Source organism: Ciconia boyciana, chromosome 4 (genome assembly GCF_034638445.1).
Source record: "Ciconia boyciana chromosome 4, ASM3463844v1, whole genome shotgun sequence".
Taxonomy (NCBI): domain Eukaryota; kingdom Metazoa; phylum Chordata; class Aves; order Ciconiiformes; family Ciconiidae; genus Ciconia; species Ciconia boyciana.
In genome coordinates this window covers 61,353,705-61,371,154 of record NC_132937.1, presented here as the reverse complement: position 1 = coordinate 61,371,154, position 17,450 = coordinate 61,353,705, and the positions used below count along the sequence as shown (strand labels likewise).

Genomic DNA, 17,450 nt, shown 5'->3' with positions numbered 1-17,450 from the left:
AGAGGCAGCTGCTAACCTATGCCCTGACAGTCATCTTCACCTCCAACATCAGCCAGGTTAACCTAGTGCAAGACTATGCCTGGGGATCCAATCCTATGAGGAGACAGTTCTGATCCAGGCCTGAACAACCACTGTGGCATGGCAAAACGGCCCGCAAGGAAACAGTAACTTTTCCTTCCTCCATCCTCTGTTCTGTAAAAGTGCCTGCAGCAAATGGTGCACTGATGTGATGTACAAACTCACCTGGGGGGAAGGCTAGTACAATGCCCATGCACCCAGCTTAACCTGTGGTTAAGCTCTCTGCTGACAGGGTTTGACCCACAGAAAGCATTTCCAAACACCCAGTGCTCCCCCCAAACAGCCTGATGGTCGAAACAAATTTAAACAAATTGTCTTTCTCCTCTTCCAAGGAGCAAAAGCTCAAGCACTTTAGGTTGTTTATGCTAAGCCTGATTTTATATCTTCCCAGATTTTTCTGGGCCTCTTAGCTCCTAAATAATTTGCTGCAGCAATGTCAGCATTTTGGATACCGGCTGGCCAAAAAGGAGAAGGATGCGTGTTGAACCAGACGGACTGATGCTCAGGGCCAGACACGAAAGCGCAGTTGCCCAGCAACCGGCAGGCACAGGCAGCCCTGGCGACCACCAGCCACCCTGATCCAGCCCATGCAGGAGAGACCATGCCTCCTCGCTGCCAAAATACCCCTGGCACTGCCTTACTCCTCACCAAGGACATATTCCCACTGGGCTCACCAAATCTATTTCACAGAGACAGGTGTGCTGTGGTTTTGCCCACGGGGGTGAAGCTCTCTAAAGCCCTTGCTGTATGCTGGGAGGAGCTGCCCTCTGCTGCTAGCATCCAGGTGTGCTCCTCGAAGACTAAAAAAAAAACCCCAAAAATCACACATTTTCACTGCCAAACTCTGTGCCCAGTGGTGGGATCTGGACACAATCCTCTGGCTGGCTCTCTGCACACCGGTGAGGTCCCATCACTTGACCTCCACTGTGACTGGAGGATACCTGTGAGCTATGGTTGCTACCATGGTGAAAGAGAGAAGCGCTAGGCAATTAACCCCTCAGTTATATGGGGATCAATCCAATGGCATAGTTCACCAAAAAATTTGCTCTTTGACGGCAGCCAGAGTCACATCTTCAAGAGCCAATAAGAGAAATATAAAATGTGCATAACCTGTCCCCAGAGGTAGTTCTTCCCATAGCTGCCTGCAAGATCCTTACTAAGGACACTACAAAGAGTGTATTTGGTAAAAAAAAAAAATAGTGTGACAACTGGTCCAGAAAACTGATGGATTTGTCATCTAAATCCATGGAGACATCTCTCCCTTTAAAGGCTGAATGCTCTTCCTTGTGAATTACAATGAGAAAGAGCAGCAGAGAGCGAGCGCGGTGCAGCATTCAACAGCAGAAGTGCTAGGCTCCATTTGGTCAGGACTTTCAAAGGGAGCAAGTGAATGGAAATACTTTTATTTTGCTATCAAGCAGCTCCCTGAAGTGATAGAGGAAAGGCAATTTCCACTCTAGCTTCACCAAAATACAATAGAAAATTCATTCAGATCTAGTTTTGTCATCTCCTATCTCTTGCTTTCTCCCGTCTATGATATATCCCTTCAGGGCTTAATTTTTTCTCACCAGTCAACGTGACTGAACAACTCCGAAGTATCAAAAAGCTTGTAACCTTGGCAAACCCCCAAAACGTGTTATTTTTGATGGAGCAAGAAAGCACTCTACAAGTCCATCCTCCTTTCATGTTCTCTCACTGCCAGATCCAAAACTCTATTTCTTTTTTCCAAATTCAAAAAGATTATCTACTCAATTTCTTTTACTGTATTGTTTGATCCAAAATGTACACATGGTTGCCTAATTCTGACTGGTCAAATAAAATTATTTTCTGATCCCTAGGCACAGCCCAAATTCTAAATGTGCATTCCCCCTGTGTTTAATGAGATACTTCAAATGCTGAACACCTTGTTCTGCTTTTGGCAGAACACTACAGATGGAGATAAGAGATTGTTGCCAGGGAGACTTTGCAAACTCTTAGAGTGTAGTTTCACCAATATTGTTTTCTAGCATACATCCATAGCTGAGGTCAACAACCAACCTCAGCCCTTCCATTTTGGGGGACAAAAAGGCTTGGTATGGTAAAGTGGGTTTGGTGTCCAAGCTCTGAGATCAAGCTCGAAATCTTCTTATTCCTTGGTAGATTCCTAACATACCATGTAGTATGTGCCCTTCAGGAGAACCAAACAAATCCCTTTTTCTTCTCCCTAGAAATGTGAGAACTATTTTGTATACTTGAAACTCCAAGGTTATAGCTCTTTTCATGTAGATTCCTCTTCCTGTGGGCTGTACTTTCGGAGAGTTGACTGGAGCTGTATAATCAAGAATCACTCCTCCAGCTCTGACATATCATGACTTCTGGATTTCCATACAGCCAGTGTTTAACAGCACATGATAATATTATCCACAAGTTTGTTATAACATTCCTGGCAGCTATATTAATGACAATTACCCACAGATAATTTCAGTGGCTAACTGAAAGAATGGCACAATCCTGAAAAAGAAAGGCCTTCTTTGACTAGCAATTATACACATAACCTATTCACTTAGCTAGTAATAGATTATTTTTAGACACACATATATCACATGTATTTTTAATGACCTAGACATTTTTTTTCACTAATTAAATTTTAGATAGTTCATAAAAGATTTTGCCCCTTTGTGACACAGTCTGTTTCCCCCCTTTTCCTTATGAAATGCTCTCATTTTATAATCCACAGCAAGATCAAATATCGCATTCTCTTAACATTCCATTAGCCTTGTGAACCCTTCCACATATATCAGAGCAGTTACACAGGGCTACAGAATAGGCAAACATGATCATTTACAAATAAAATAGCATGAGTTGCAACCATGAATTAATAATGGAAACCCTAGCTTATTTTACCTTCACTGCCACCAAGATCTTGTCCTGCTCGGGACAGAGGTTATAGCATTCTGCCAGAAAGACTTTCCCAAAGGCTCCTTCTCCCAGTTCTCTTTTGAGAACAATATTGTGGCGCTTGATGTGCTGCACAACTGTGAAGAGAAAACAGAACGGAGGTCAGAAGTGAGCTGCAAGGCCAGGATGGGACAGGGCCCATGCTTACAGCCACATGGAGACAGGGTTGCCTGTAGAGTGGGGTACACGTTGTGGAAGGAATCAAAGTGCCCACGTGTCATTCATTAGTGCCTTGACCAAAAAGACCAAGTTAATATATTTGGAAAGTAGCGCATTTGCTGGAGGAGAAGACATGGAATTAAGAGTAACCTGGGAAAAGGCCATTTATCATCATGTTAGCATGACTCCTGCAGAGCATACGTAACAGCCAACGCTGCTTTTTTAAAAACATGAAGACAAAGAATCAGAAAGCAAACCAAACCTTTATCACACCACTTCTATTTTTGTAGCTCTAACAATAGCTGAACTCTCTTGTCCAAAGCCAAAAAGTTTTAAAATTAACCTAATCCAGGAAGACAAAATATGCCCTCTTTCAACTAAATCCAACTCACTCTCTGGTTCTCTTACCACTTGTTCAACTGCTTTCCCTCTCTGTGCTATACTACAGCTACAATAAGATAGAAATTTTTTCTCCCAAACATGATTTACAGTACGGCTCTGAAGTAAAAGAAATAAAAGACGGACAAAGGTTTTAGTCAGCATAGTGGACAGAGCCTTAGCTAAATTGCTGCCCAGAATCAACTGATTCAGACTTTAAAGTCCTTGAGCATTTTTGTTCAACTCATTTTACATTTTCCTTTCAGCACAAGCTTCCATTAAAAGATTTAATATTTAAAAGACTGTACCAAATTTTGTAGAATACATTATCAATTTGCAATGTTCAAGCTAAATAAAGCAGTTGTAAGGGCAGTTTAACTGGCCAACTCAACAGGGTTGACAGCTTGTGTTGCTGAAATTGTACAAAAGTCAGCATCTACGGATGAATTTAACCTCAATGCACTCAGCTGCTTTTGCAAACACTGAAATGTAACCCTGCCTGGACAAAGTCTATTTGCAACTTAAATCCTAAACACAGTGAAGTAAATAGTGGTGCACAGGCATCAGGCTGGCTTCTGCAAAGGCATGAATCTCACCTTGGCTGCTTAACTGCAGGGACCAGGACTGAACCCTGCCAATAATTTAGAGTATATTCAGATGCAGACCAACCTCTGCCTCCGTGCTTGGCCACACATCTGTTCCAAACTGGGTGACCACTTACGCAAAAACCACCTTGTCTCCATTACTAAAACATGGAAAACGGAGGGCTGCTGGTAACAACAGTGGGAAGAAATGTCACAGCCTGTCCCCATTGCTGTCACTAGCATTTGGAGAAAGGGCCTACAGTCTATGAAAGAAAAATATGCGTCCCCCACACCCTGAGCCTACAGCAACGTAACCCGAGTGCACTGCATGTAAATGCACTTTGTATGCATGTGAGTACGTGCCAGTGCAGCCCAGTGCTGGAGCAAGCCAGGAGAGCGAGAGATGTCCCCAGGCGCCTCCATCATGAGTCTGCCAGGCGGGCAGTGCACCCGAGGAGCAGACCTCCGCCAGACCCAGCTGGCACCTGCCAGAAACCCCCAGGCCAACAGGCCCACCATGCCCTGGGAGCAGAGTGAGGCAAGCCAGCTTCTCCCCGTGCCACACCAGACCCACCAGGCCTTGCTCCTGTCCCTGCAGCTGGCGGCTACCGGGGGAGCACTGCCTGCCCCCTCCTCGACGCCAGGCCTCCCGGCAGAGGCCACACATCCCAGTAATAGTGAAGTACACATGAAATGAGACTGCAAGGTACCAACGTTTTTCACTCTTGTTGAACTCTGGTCTAGCGTAAGATTAGGTTTTATTGTGGTAATGCATTTAATACAGGTACGCTTGGTTTGGCCAGCTACCTGTGCGGCTCCCCTGCAGTCAGTAGGAATTTGCTTTTTATTTGCATTTCCTCCTCAGCACTGGCTTTTCCAGTAAAGCACAAAATGCAGTCAGGAGAAGACAGGCCTGAACTAAAACACACCTTTTCCCCACGGACACAAGGTAACTGGCTTCCTCGCCTCTGCTAGTACCAGTCACAAGGCAGACACACAGGGAGGACCGCTGCCCCGGCACACTGCCTGGGCATGGGAGCGTGGCACGCCTCGCGACCTGCGCTTAGAAAATACTTACTAATAAATGAGTACTCCCCCCTACCCCCGCCAAACCTGCCATTCAATGCTGCCTCTTGGGGAATACTTCTCTTTCCCTCTGCTTGACCAGTATCACCAGGAGGATGCCTCTCTCTCTTTCCTAGAGAGAGAAGTTCAGCTCCACGTTAACCAGTATCACCATCTTGAAATGTCCACAAAGCCCATAGGCAGGGAGTAGGGCTGAAATCCTGTCCTATGGGTGTCAGCAGCAAAACTCCAGCAGAGGCAGTTTTTCACTTGGTTCCCTCCACAGCTGCCAAAGACCTCATGATGAACACGGACAACTTTCTGAATTTTGTGCGGGTCCTCTACGTTTTGAACCCAGCACACCCCCAGCGCTGGCCCTAGCAGTACGATGCTTTTTTGTGAAGTTCCTGGAGGACTTCACGAACAACAGAGTAAAAATAAATAAGAAACATATCAAATACTTCTCTGTAGTACACTTAGAGCTGCTCCTAAACGCTCTTATATAAACCAAGCATTTGAATAAACAACCCATCCCATAAACCACTGTCAAAACCGAAACACAGCAAGCTGCAAAAGAGATCTATGCAGAATATATTTGCAACTTGTCATGCTCTATCCGTCCCTGTTACCTTTCTGAGCTGCACCAAGTTACTAAACAAATAAAAAATGACAGTAAATGTGACTAAATGGGCAGAGATTAAATATAAGAACAATGTAAGTAAATCAAACACATATGATGTGATGGAAATATGAGCTAAGGAAAAAATCCGTTTAGCACACTCAGGGCCCCAGCCATAATGACACCGTCTTCAGTGGGAGGAGATTTCAGCAGGAGATATACTGAAAAATTCAGGTCAAAATCTGCTTTCAGTTAATATCAGGATAAAGCCAATTATCTCTGTTGAAGTCCAAGAGATTATCCTGGATTTACATTGAAGAAACGAAGCAGAATTTGGCCAAAGAGGTGGCAGAACTGAATTGACAAAGAAGAGGTCTCATAACATTGTCTCACAGGCAAAGATACACAAACATTCAGAAGGCAGCTATGTATTTTCCTCCTTTTGACTCTAAATGGTTATTGCCTTTGAGCTGCCATTTGTACTTTTAAGAGCACATCACCCCTGGTTTAAAAGATCTTGTCTGATTACTGTAAAAAATACGTTACATTGAGCTAACAGCTAAGTCGAGTTGAAACACTTAAAGAGAAAAATGAAACATAAAATATGAAGTGAGACCGAGCAAATTAAACAAGGGTAAATGCTGAAAAGAGGCTGTGGTGTTAAATAATAACCACACAGCTGTGCCCATACAAGCAGAGGGCTCCCACGGATGACTGCAGGGAATTGGCTGGCAACAGGGAGCACAACTGCAGAAGAGGGCTCTCTTCTCATCTCAAGGTCTCAGAGACATCCCACCAACAGAGCTGGACTTCTAGGTGTTCACTCACCAAGAAACAGCACGTTGCACTGGAAATGATGCCTCAAAGCCTTATCCTGCAAATGCTATCTGAAAGCATGGGATTGCACTCCCCAGGTAACCTACCTTTGATGGCGAGGCTGAACAGAGAGGGTCAACACCACGTGCTGGAGTGGGTCCCAGCAAAACAGGCAATTTGGGGTCACCTCACCACATTGAATTCACTGAGTTGGATGTGATTGATTCCAGCCACAGACAGCAGGACACTCAGCAGTATAAATTATTAAAATGTTTCTGCACATAATTAAAAAGTGAAATGCTGTGACAGAGCGAAAGTGTTTTCCCCTTGGTCACAAACAATAGGTCTGAACATTTCACCACCACATGTGACCGTTACACCACCTAAGCTGACCTTCTACACAGCACAGAGCATAGTATTGAGTTAAATGACTTGAGCTTGGCAGGAGACTGCCTCCAGAAAGTGGCTGTGCCGGTCTTGATTTGAAAGTCTGAACTATTCACTTGCCCTAATGTGTACTCATTTTCATTGCTAATAAAAATGCATGCCTTTTTCTTTGTCTCTTAATTTTTAGCTTGTCTGGCTTGCATCTCCCTCCCTTGGGTTTTAGGAGACTTTCTCTACTAGTTTGAGCAGCCTTTTAAGGTCTGGTATTAAACATACACAATCAACATTCTTCTTGCTCTTCTTGGTAAGGCAAAGAAATGGGAGCCCCTCCTAGGAAAACATTCTCTTCAGTTCGCCAGTCATTTTCATGGCTCTTCTCTGGAAAAATTTTCAACAATCTTTTAGAAGAAGTTGTTTCCAGTTGTTTTTCTCAACGGGAAGCCACATTCTTGTATCACTCTCCACAAGGTTGTGATAAAAACATAAAATCAGCTCCTTGTATCTCTGCACATCCAAAGATCACACTAGTCCTTTTAAGGCTGGGTTTCCTAAAGAGCATGAAAATTACATAGTTATGTGGTATGCATGAGCGTGTCTCATCTTAAACACCTCAGCCAATTACAATATCACAAGTGCTGTAAGTTTCAGAGGTGTTCCCATATGCCTTATGAGAACAGCAGAGCAGAAGAGAGATCTGTCCTTATGGAGAGGCTGCAACACAGACTCACTGCTTTATGGACAGTAAGAACCACAGCAGACAGGCTCCATCATCACTGCTCACTGAACTACCAACACTGGAAGATCCTGTTGTGTTGCACGCCCACTTAAATCATCTGCTGAGTCTGCTTTCTAGGATACTGTTCAAAATTTTGCTAGTGGTGCACGTGTGGAACAGTCCTGATGAAATGTGTTGTGCCAGGACTCTGAAAAGAGAATGAGGGTCTTCAAGATGCCAAGTAACCATGCAAGGTAGTATTATAAACATATTCACAGTTGCGTAAGAAAAAAGAAGCCACAGAAAAGACTCGGCTTGTGATGTGACATGAGGTGCCACAGAAAGACATTTTGCAAGTTTCTTCATTTCTTCTCCCACCATTTCTCTTGCAATTGCGAAGACTCAACTATTTCTAAGATGGTGCTAGAAAAAGCAGGTGTAAATGGCTGAGTGATTGTTCAAATAGTATACCAAATTTGTACAGCATTTGTCACACACGTAAAAGGAAGGGTGGAATTTCGGAGAGAATCCCATAGCAGGAGGATACAAAATCACTATGAACTGCAGACAGCAAGTCTAGCCCGATGGCCATCAGATTCTGCAGTAGCAGCATCTCTACAGTTCTGCATGCTATAGCCAGAGTAGAAATTTTGGCAGATTGAGGCATCTACTCTCTAACATGGTAATAAAAGGGAACAGCAACCACTTTTTTTTTTTTTTTTTAAACCTTTTAACCTGTCAGCATTGCCTGGATGCAGAAATAGGCCAGCTCAGTTCTGAAAGTATATTTCTGATTATTTGATGTATTTGTCCCATACAACATTCATTATTTCTTATTCTCTATATATTTTTGTGTAGTGCTACTGTTGTTTAATTTTTACCATACAGCAGCAACAAATTCTCGTGCAAGACTGGTGCCCAGCTGTTGTAGGCACAAACAAAAATACAGCATGTTCATTTATATAGTCCGCAGCTGAGATTCAACTCACACCTCTTTAACAGAAGGAACATAAGCTGACAGAAAACCCGCTCCTCAGGTACTCTGCTCGAAATGAAAGGTGCTGGTACAGGCTATAGAAAACTGAGTACGGAGGATCCACAGAACTATGTCAGAAAGGCACTTGGGCCTTGTCACGTTACCTGTACAAGTATGGCTTCTGAATCACTTTGAATTTTGTTTTATTACTTTGAAAAAGAACGGTTTAATTCAACAGCGGTAAAACAGTTATCCCTGAGTGGCCATCAGTGATTTGCCAGATTTTTCACAGGCATCAGACCCCAACTGGGCCTTGAGGAGACATTTAATGGGCAAGTCGAACAGGCAGTGATCTTCCTGGAAGAACTGGAGACGTTCATGAAAGGCAAACCTGTGAGCATTCACAGAAATGGCATAATTCCCAGGGATTTCCTAGCTGTCAAGAGCTACATCTCATGATAAATCTAATAAACCTGTGATTGCTACAGCTTAACCTTTCAGTTGCTTCGTTTACAACTTAAATCCTCACAGGATCTATACTTTAAACCCCAGAGTTTCTATTGTCTTGGCTGAGAATTATGCTTCCCTTTGTGACATAGTGCTGCAGCTCCTGGGAGGCTGCCCAGTCCTTCCCCACCTGCCTGCAGTGACAGGGGCACCACAGCTTTTGCCCACTATAAACTCATTCTGCTGTAGCTGGCATGGCTCTTCTCTGGCTGAAACACAAGTGTTTGCTGTCTTTTGGGGTTAATATTTGATTTCTGGTGAGGCATTTTATCTTACTCTTTTGTTACAGTAATTGATTTGTTTTAGTTGGCCAAGATCCTCTCAGTTTGGCTACAGATAGGCATATTGCCATACTTGACTAGGTCCTTATAATCAAATAAGAACTACTTAATAATAAATTATAATAACAATGCTATCATTGTTTTAAATGCATGAGCCTTATGAGCTAAATTTACCCTTCAGGAAAACAAGAATAATGAAGTTGACAGTTTTTCCAGGCATGAATTTGCCCTTGCATACAAAACTAAAGTACACAAGGCCTTCAAGCCTTAGCAACCTGAAACTTTTTTATTTCAATTATAAATACGTATTAAATATGGATTTGATCTGTTACATGCTAGAACAATTGGGATATATCAGAATAACTGTAAGCTAAATTTGGTGCTCTATGTTCAGAATAAATAGCAGATACCAATCGCTCTGCGTTTCTCTTTCTATGCTGCTTCCAGCCTACAACAGCTTTTCAGCACAGTATGGTAAATCGGCTTTAAGCAGACAATTGTGCTGGAATTTTGACCAAACATTGCCTTTGCAGATGTGTATAGACTTAATTTGTAAATGCCAGTCTCAATGCCCTTCTTCGTAAAGATTAATGATTGTAAAACTTAAAGGCTATTGTGCATGAGTTGCTGTGTAAAACCTCTGCTAGTATTATTTTATTGTGGCAAATCTGGTCTGTCTTCCATGTTTAAGTTAACTGGAGACAATGATCTCACCACCACCACCCTTCTCTTAGCTCAGACCAGGAAATCCTTTCCCTCAGCATGATACTAATCTTTAGGGATCTTCTATGCTGCAGAAAGAGAAGCACTCAGCAAAGGATGGGGAAGTACCATGTAGCATATCTCATATGATAGATGCTTGCAGGGCAGGAGGGCTAGTAAACATACTATCTTCAAAGTATTAACTCTTTTCTATATTTTCAGAAACAGGCGTAGTCTGAAAAGCATCCCAGGATGCCAGTCTGAGAAGCAGGACCTGAAAGAAACATCATACATTCAGAGACTAAGCCATATTCAAGCTTTGTGTACGTGGGTATAAAGGTGAAATTCAAAGGAGATTGCCCTATTTTTGATGTAGGTTTCTCTGCTTTGCTTTTTCTCTTCTCATTTTAAAAGGAAAAGGAAATCATTTTGTACGTCGATATACGGGAGGACAGAAGGGTTTTACTGGTGGCCTTTCAAAAGGAAATATGAAAAGTAAACAGAGCTTTCAAGCCTGTGAAGGAATAAACCACGTGTGTAGCTCACAGTCCCAGATTCTATCCCCTTATATAAAAGTTAAGCGCATACTTAATCTTTACCTTTTGCTGAACTATTTTACTAAAAGATAGCATAGCATCTGATCTGCCATGTTAGATGGGTAGGTCTGCCCTGTTGCAGCTAACTGTGCATGGAAAGAAAAGGGAACAATAGAGAAGACATCGTAGGAGCATGACAGAACCCAGTCTTTTATATATGAATTTTAAGCATATTATTTACTCTTTTCCTAATAATTTTTGTCCTGCTTCAGAGCACCTTTTACAGTTCTATCAGGCTGCAGCACACTGTGTGGCTTTCCATGAGGAAAGCTGAATCTCAGGCATGCCCATATTTTGCTTTCTTTGGGCCAACTGAAGTAAACTCCTCCCTTAGAGGGAGGTTCAGTCTCTGCCTGCTTCCTTAACTGCACACAACTAAGGCTTTGCCACTACGTGGTTACTTGCTCTTATGATTCTGTGCGTACTGTCCCCTTTCCTAGGTTTTGCCATAAGTGGCCTTTAAACACAGAGAAAAGTTACAGGTTTGGTTATCTCCAAGGAGGACCCACAAAAGACATATAAAGGCATTGGTCATTGCAAACAAACGAAAGAAGAAACCTTCCTCGCCCTTTGATCAGATCCCTGTATTACTCACTAAGAAACAAAATCAGCAGGAAGGAGAGAAAACAAGTCTTGAGTCTTCCTGTACACTGAAAAGGAAAGAACCTCAGTTTGCCCTCTGTCCTCTGGGGATGCAGAATGGGTTAGCACTAACCATTGTACTGCCCCAAAGCCCCATGCGACAGGAGTGATGAGCAAAACCATCATAAAAGGTGAACGGACCTGGAAAAGTGGCTATTCTCTTCTACAGGCTGCTGTCCTTCAGCATTTCTGCGTCCTTCCATGGTGAGGCACTTCTTGCTCTGCTTTTGTTTCAATGACAGGCTCACAAACCTCTTTGCTAGGGCATGCCATCCACGGAGGCTTATGTTCCCATAAGGCATTTCCCTCTTGGCCCCTGTTACAGTCTCAGAATCCCGGTGCTTATGGGTAACAAAGGCAGTTGTAACTGGCAACATATGGATGCAAGGTACACCCAGAAAATTAGTCTTTACTGCTGGGCTGTGCCAGATACCTCTACTGCAGCCACAATGCAGTCAAAAGATTATTACATTGTACTAGCTTCAAACAAAATCCCTACAAATTCTCACTTACAGATCATCCAAATGAAGTCATGAAGGGTTTGCAAGACTGAACGTGCTGAGGTTTTTTCAGGATCAGATCCTCAACAACTGCAAAGAAAAGATGACTTTTCTTTTGTCTTGTTGCACATGCACTGGAAAAAAATATTCCTCTGTTTCCATAAGAATGTAGCACATGCTTCATCTTTCAAGCTTAAAAAGATCTGCTTATCGTAGACCACACATCACCTCCTCTGCTGACCTGGTTCTTCCATCCTGCATCCTCCGAAGGACCAAGACCATAAAGTGTATGTTTGTTGTATGATAACACCACAAATTATTATTCTATGAGGGTTCTATAGCCTGGGTGAGTTCTTGCCATTCTCCAGGGTCTGACAACCTCCCCAAACCCTAGGGAAGGATGCAAATGAGACTGTGTCATGCCCCTTGCATTGAGCTTTGCTTAAGCAAACAGTGGTGCTCCTACTTGGAACTGCTCTGTAAATTACACTAAACTATAGCCCAGCAGGATTTAAGAACACTTCAAAGTCTTTTTTAACAGCAGCAGGATAGGTGCCTATTCTAATTGTCCTGATAGAAAGCCCAACCTGCCCCATGGATACAGTAAGAAAAGAAAAGGTGTGGCTTGACAATGAGAACAGCAGGACCTTCCCAGATCATTTCTCTTGCAAAAAATGTCATGTATTTTCTCTTCTCCCCTCTTGGGTCTGCATGTTATTTTCATGTAACTTGAAAACTAACACATCTAGCTAACATCTAGCAGAGAATATGAGAAATCTCCTTCCACTCACTTGAGCTCTGGACTGTGTTATCTGTCAGTTGAAATTATGTTTCTCTACATTTTGGACAAATGAGGAGGAGTCCTTCTTTGCTAAAACAACTTTGGTGAGGGAGCAAAAGTCTCAACTACTGACAGCCCCTTGCAACTGGTCTGCACAACATACAGCCCAAGGCCACTTGCCCTTTAGTGGATCAGAGGCAATGCCATGCTCTGTATGCCCCTGTGGCTGTGGACAGCTAGGCACCAGTTGCTCAGTCAGCACGTAGCCCATCTGTCCAGCCACCAAGCCAAACAGAGATAGACTTAAAGTAGGAGCAGAGAGTGCCTTGGTCCCACTATAAACAACAAACCAACAGGTCTGTTTCCCAGCAAAGCTCCCTTCAGACATCTGTTTAAATAAGGGCTTCATAAATTTTCACTAACACATATAAATCCCCTCCCACATATCAATAAAACTTTATTTTAGAGAATGAACACAGATACATTAATCAAAAGTTAACTGTAAGATATGTCAGCAGCTAATGAAAAACAAAGACCTGTACTCCTTTAGGATAACAACATTGTCCCACAGGGTCCACTGTGATAATGAACTGTCAGAGCCCCAGTACCAACAGCGACAACACAACCAAACAACAACTAAATGGGATCTTTTAAAGCTGTGGCCCATGACGAGGTTGAGGACAAGTTCAGTCTCTGCCAATATGCTTTCAGCACCTAAAAGCATCTTGGTTTTGAGTTGATAATTGCAGTGTGCTGAGCCAAGCAGCTGTCACTAAGGAACAGGAGCTGCCCAAATGAAGCAAAACGCATAGAAGTTTACTGCTGATTTATCACACAATAATGAACCCAGTTACAGCCTTTTGAGGCATGGAAGTGAAAGACAGCAAGAGGGAGGGGAAAAAAAAAGAGGAAAGGGAGGAAGAAAGAGCTTTGAACATTTTGTTCCAGCCAGTTTCCAAGAAAGAGGAAAACGCCAGGCGTGATTCAATCGAAGGATGCCCTCCCACAGCCCCGCTGTTGCTGGAGAAGTGGCCACTGGGCAGATACCCGAGACACGTACTTCCCAAAGCACACAGACCGTCTTTGCTGAGATGTGAACTCTCGCTGATGGCAGCACACACACAGAGCAGGGCAAACAAGAAGAACGGCAGAAATGGCTGAATGAACTTTATTCAGGATCTGACATACGATGTCAGTATAATGAACATGACCTGAAGAAGAGTGTTACACTCATAAGCAGACTGAGTTGGCAGCTCTGACCAATTAGTACCAGTTAATTTTATGGTGATAGCTAGTACACATGTATGATACTCTGTAAAAGCTTAATAGATGTCACCATAAATCATAGTCACCTTTCTCCCCTGCGCTTTTTATATTTGGAAAGTACTTACAGTTGAATCTTCTGTAATACCTGTTGTGGACTGAAATTAATGCAAATGTAATTCTGGCAGCCTCTGCAAGAAACCGAAAATGCATGGACCAGAAAAGTTCTCTTCTCACCTAGCATCTATATGACTGTTGCTTTTAAAAAAACAAAACTGCTTTGTTCCAACTACTGTACACCATGATATTTACAGCAACTGTAGTCTGCACAGAACAAAGATATGCAAAATGTAGGTTTTCTCTCCCCTTCCTTCTGAAGTTCAAGTTCTCTCCCAGAGCAATAAATACCAGCTGCCTACATACTCATGTACTTGGAAGCCATTTTGAGCAGCAGTAACCAATACAAATGGCTGCTATATTTGTTGAACTGTAATGGCAGAATACCCCATGTGCTTATCAGTAAAGGTAATACTAAAAATTACCAGAATTTTTATTGTTACCAGTGAAACAGCTGGATTTTTGTCTCAAGTTGCTCAGAACTGGCACTTGCAGCTAAGGAAACGGGTGTTGCCTGTTGATATGCATGCTGTCTACACTCAACTAAAACACTGAGGTACACAAAGTGTTATTGTTAGCCCTACAGACAAGATGTCACCAGGGTACATTAACAGACCACTTTACAAGCAGTGTTGATTAACTGCTGCCTCCTGCACGACCACCATCAGCAGGAGGGCAAGTACAGACCTGCTTTTAGGAAGGACTGGTCTGAAGCCTGTTACGGAGCTGGAGGGCTACTTTGCATTTTGGTAGCCCAACATCCACAAAATGGTCCTCGAGCAATTTCCAGGACTCTGTGTTTCTAGCCTGCCCTTTTGGTCAGAATTTTAAGGAGAAGAGGAAGGGTCAGAAGCTAACATCATTATTTATAAACCAACTTCAAGATTTATTGCGTAGTTTTTCCAGTGTTTTCCCATGCACAACTCTCAACTAACTTACAGGCTAGTGTGTTGCTTTCACCATTGCTTCTGTCACATCTGTTCTTCCCTTATTGTAACATTTTCATGGATACGAGGATGGTAATTCAGCCACATGTTCCAAGAATAACAGGCTCTTACTGCAAAAATAACCACTACTGATTTGCATTTTTCCTTACAGAGAAACTACAGAGAGGCAACATTGTTTGCTTCTGAAACCTAGACACACGCACACATAGAGATGAAAAGGTATTTGTCATCAGCGCTTCGGCAAACAACTCTTACGAGGCTTCTGCTGAGTGAATCCCTTATCGTTGTTTCCCACACCTAGAAAATAAGGCCAGAAATGCTTACCTAGCTGTTTCATAATAGTGGGTGGGTTTTAAATATTAATTACTTTCTATTTGGACAGTGTCACAAAGCTATAAAGTGTAGGTTTTGCATTCATCAAAGTTCTTATTTGGTGTATTTTGAAAACCAAGGCCCAAACTCCTTGCTGCCATCACTTTCTTAATTTCAAAATCTCTAGTGGAAACTCTTCAGATATGGATTTGGCTACAATGAATACTTTCTTTTATTTTTACACATTCTGGCCTTCTTAGAGTTTAAGTGCATTATAACACAGTCAAAAATAAAAGCAACTGGAAAGAAAAAAATACATTCAGTAAAAAGATTTTACAACAACACTGTTTCTCTTGCATTGCCTTCAGTGTTATCTTGTATGCCATGAAACTAATCCTGCTCTCACTCACAAAATGTAAACTGGGAAACTCAGTGGAGCCCTTCTAGATTAACAGTCACAAGGAGAAGCTGCTGAAGAAAGCAGTTAAGAAACCCATAGCATCCCCTAATTTAAGATTAAAAAAAAAAAAAAAGACTTGCCATGAACAAAAGAAAATGTGAGGTCTGCTGCTTAGCGAAGTGCCCTAATTCTTTGCTTATTCTAGTCTGTATGTTGTTAGTTTGCAGTCTTTTATGTACCATCCTGCATAAAAATAAACAGGCCCTCAGGGATTAACATACCACAACCAGCACTTCAAACCTACTTGCTGTAGCTCCCTTTCCACACCTTCATAAATGTAAACAAATGAAGATTTCTGAACAGGAGCTACTGGAATCATTTTCCTTCATATTGTGCCAAGCAGGCATTAGAAATACCAGTTGTTGTGGAAATTGGGGAAAATGGCCAATTGCATCCTAATGAGGGCTATTCTAGCTAAGCATCCAAACAACATCATTGGGAAAAATCTCTTCTCAAGACTATTTTAAAAGGTATTTTTGCCCATAATTAACCAAGTTGAAAGCTAGCTACAGTAGCTAGGAGCAAGTGGTTCCAGAACCTGCATTATCCCTGCTACTGCACAAAAAGTACAGTGCTTTCAGATATGGACCTTGCTGAAAGCCCTAGTTAAGGACAGCCATGACAACTCCTGCTCTAGTACAGCGTTTTTAGTGCAAGCCCAGCTCTGCAGGAGTCTGATACAACTTTCCCGAATCACTGACAGGCTTGTCACTGACATTGAGGGGAACCTCAAACAAGCAGTCTCACAGAAAAGAGGTACATCTTGCCTCAGAAATACCTCAGAAATTGGACAGGTTGTCAGTTTGAATGAAAAGACAGTACATACATAGAAAATGTGCTATATGCTGCAGCTTTCCACCCAGTAATTCCTGTCTGCAGATATATAGGAGAGGAGGATCATCCACACCATGGAGTTTATGGTCTCCAGTGAGAAGCGCAAGACTGAACTACTGATGGTCTTGAGAAGGGACATAAGGGAGAGATTAAATATGGGCAGGGTGCAGTATGAACTCTGGAAAAAAGAAAAGGAAGATGACTAAACTGCTCCAGTTCAAAAGAAAAGGAATCTCCAAACCTCAGTTGATTAGTAATACTAATCAGATTTTCTCCTGTTTTCTCACTTAAGCATTTTAGGGCCTGTTAATTTAGATTTCTTCATCCTCAACAGCCTGTTACAGCTGCTCAGGAACAAGCTAAACATCGGCCCTGCAAAGACTTCCCTTAAAGATTTTATACAACATTTTAATTAAATGCTATCCCTAGTACAGCAAGAATTTGTCCATATCCAAACCAACGTCACAGCCACTTGTTTCTGCACAGTGATGTTTTTTTCTGTTACACTAGACAATGCTTAGAAAAAAAGACAGAAACTTTTGCTAGCTTATTTATCACTACTTCTTAGTGACTCAACTTTATTTCGATGCCACATATTGCACAGCTGCCAGCCTGTTGGAAATATTTCTGCATCCCATTTGGTTAGTTATCCTACAATTTCAAAAGCTTGTGATCTCTAATAGAAGTTTGCAGATGTAGTTCCCTCACCCTCCCCAGCTATAGCATGACAATGCATGCCAGAACACAGGCTCTGGCACAGACTGTGGAGACGGATGTGGAAAGGTTACACAATT

The 17,450-nt window shown here is 42.4% G+C and overlaps 1 protein-coding gene across 3 annotated transcripts in view; it reads right to left on the bottom strand.

The window, feature by feature from the left end:
* The window catches only part of NTRK2 (neurotrophic receptor tyrosine kinase 2), a 201,126-nt gene that overhangs the window by 46,976 nt on the left and 136,700 nt on the right, over window positions 1–17,450 (bottom strand). For all 3 annotated transcript variants that reach the window (XR_012042107.1, XM_072859245.1, XM_072859244.1), the window contains one exon: window positions 2,962–3,092. Coding sequence is in view for 2 of the 3 variants with exons in the window: in XM_072859245.1 (XP_072715346.1) it covers window positions 2,962–3,092 (131 nt within the window). In the remaining variant the exon portion in view is untranslated. The remainder of the gene's footprint in view (window positions 1–2,961; window positions 3,093–17,450) is intronic.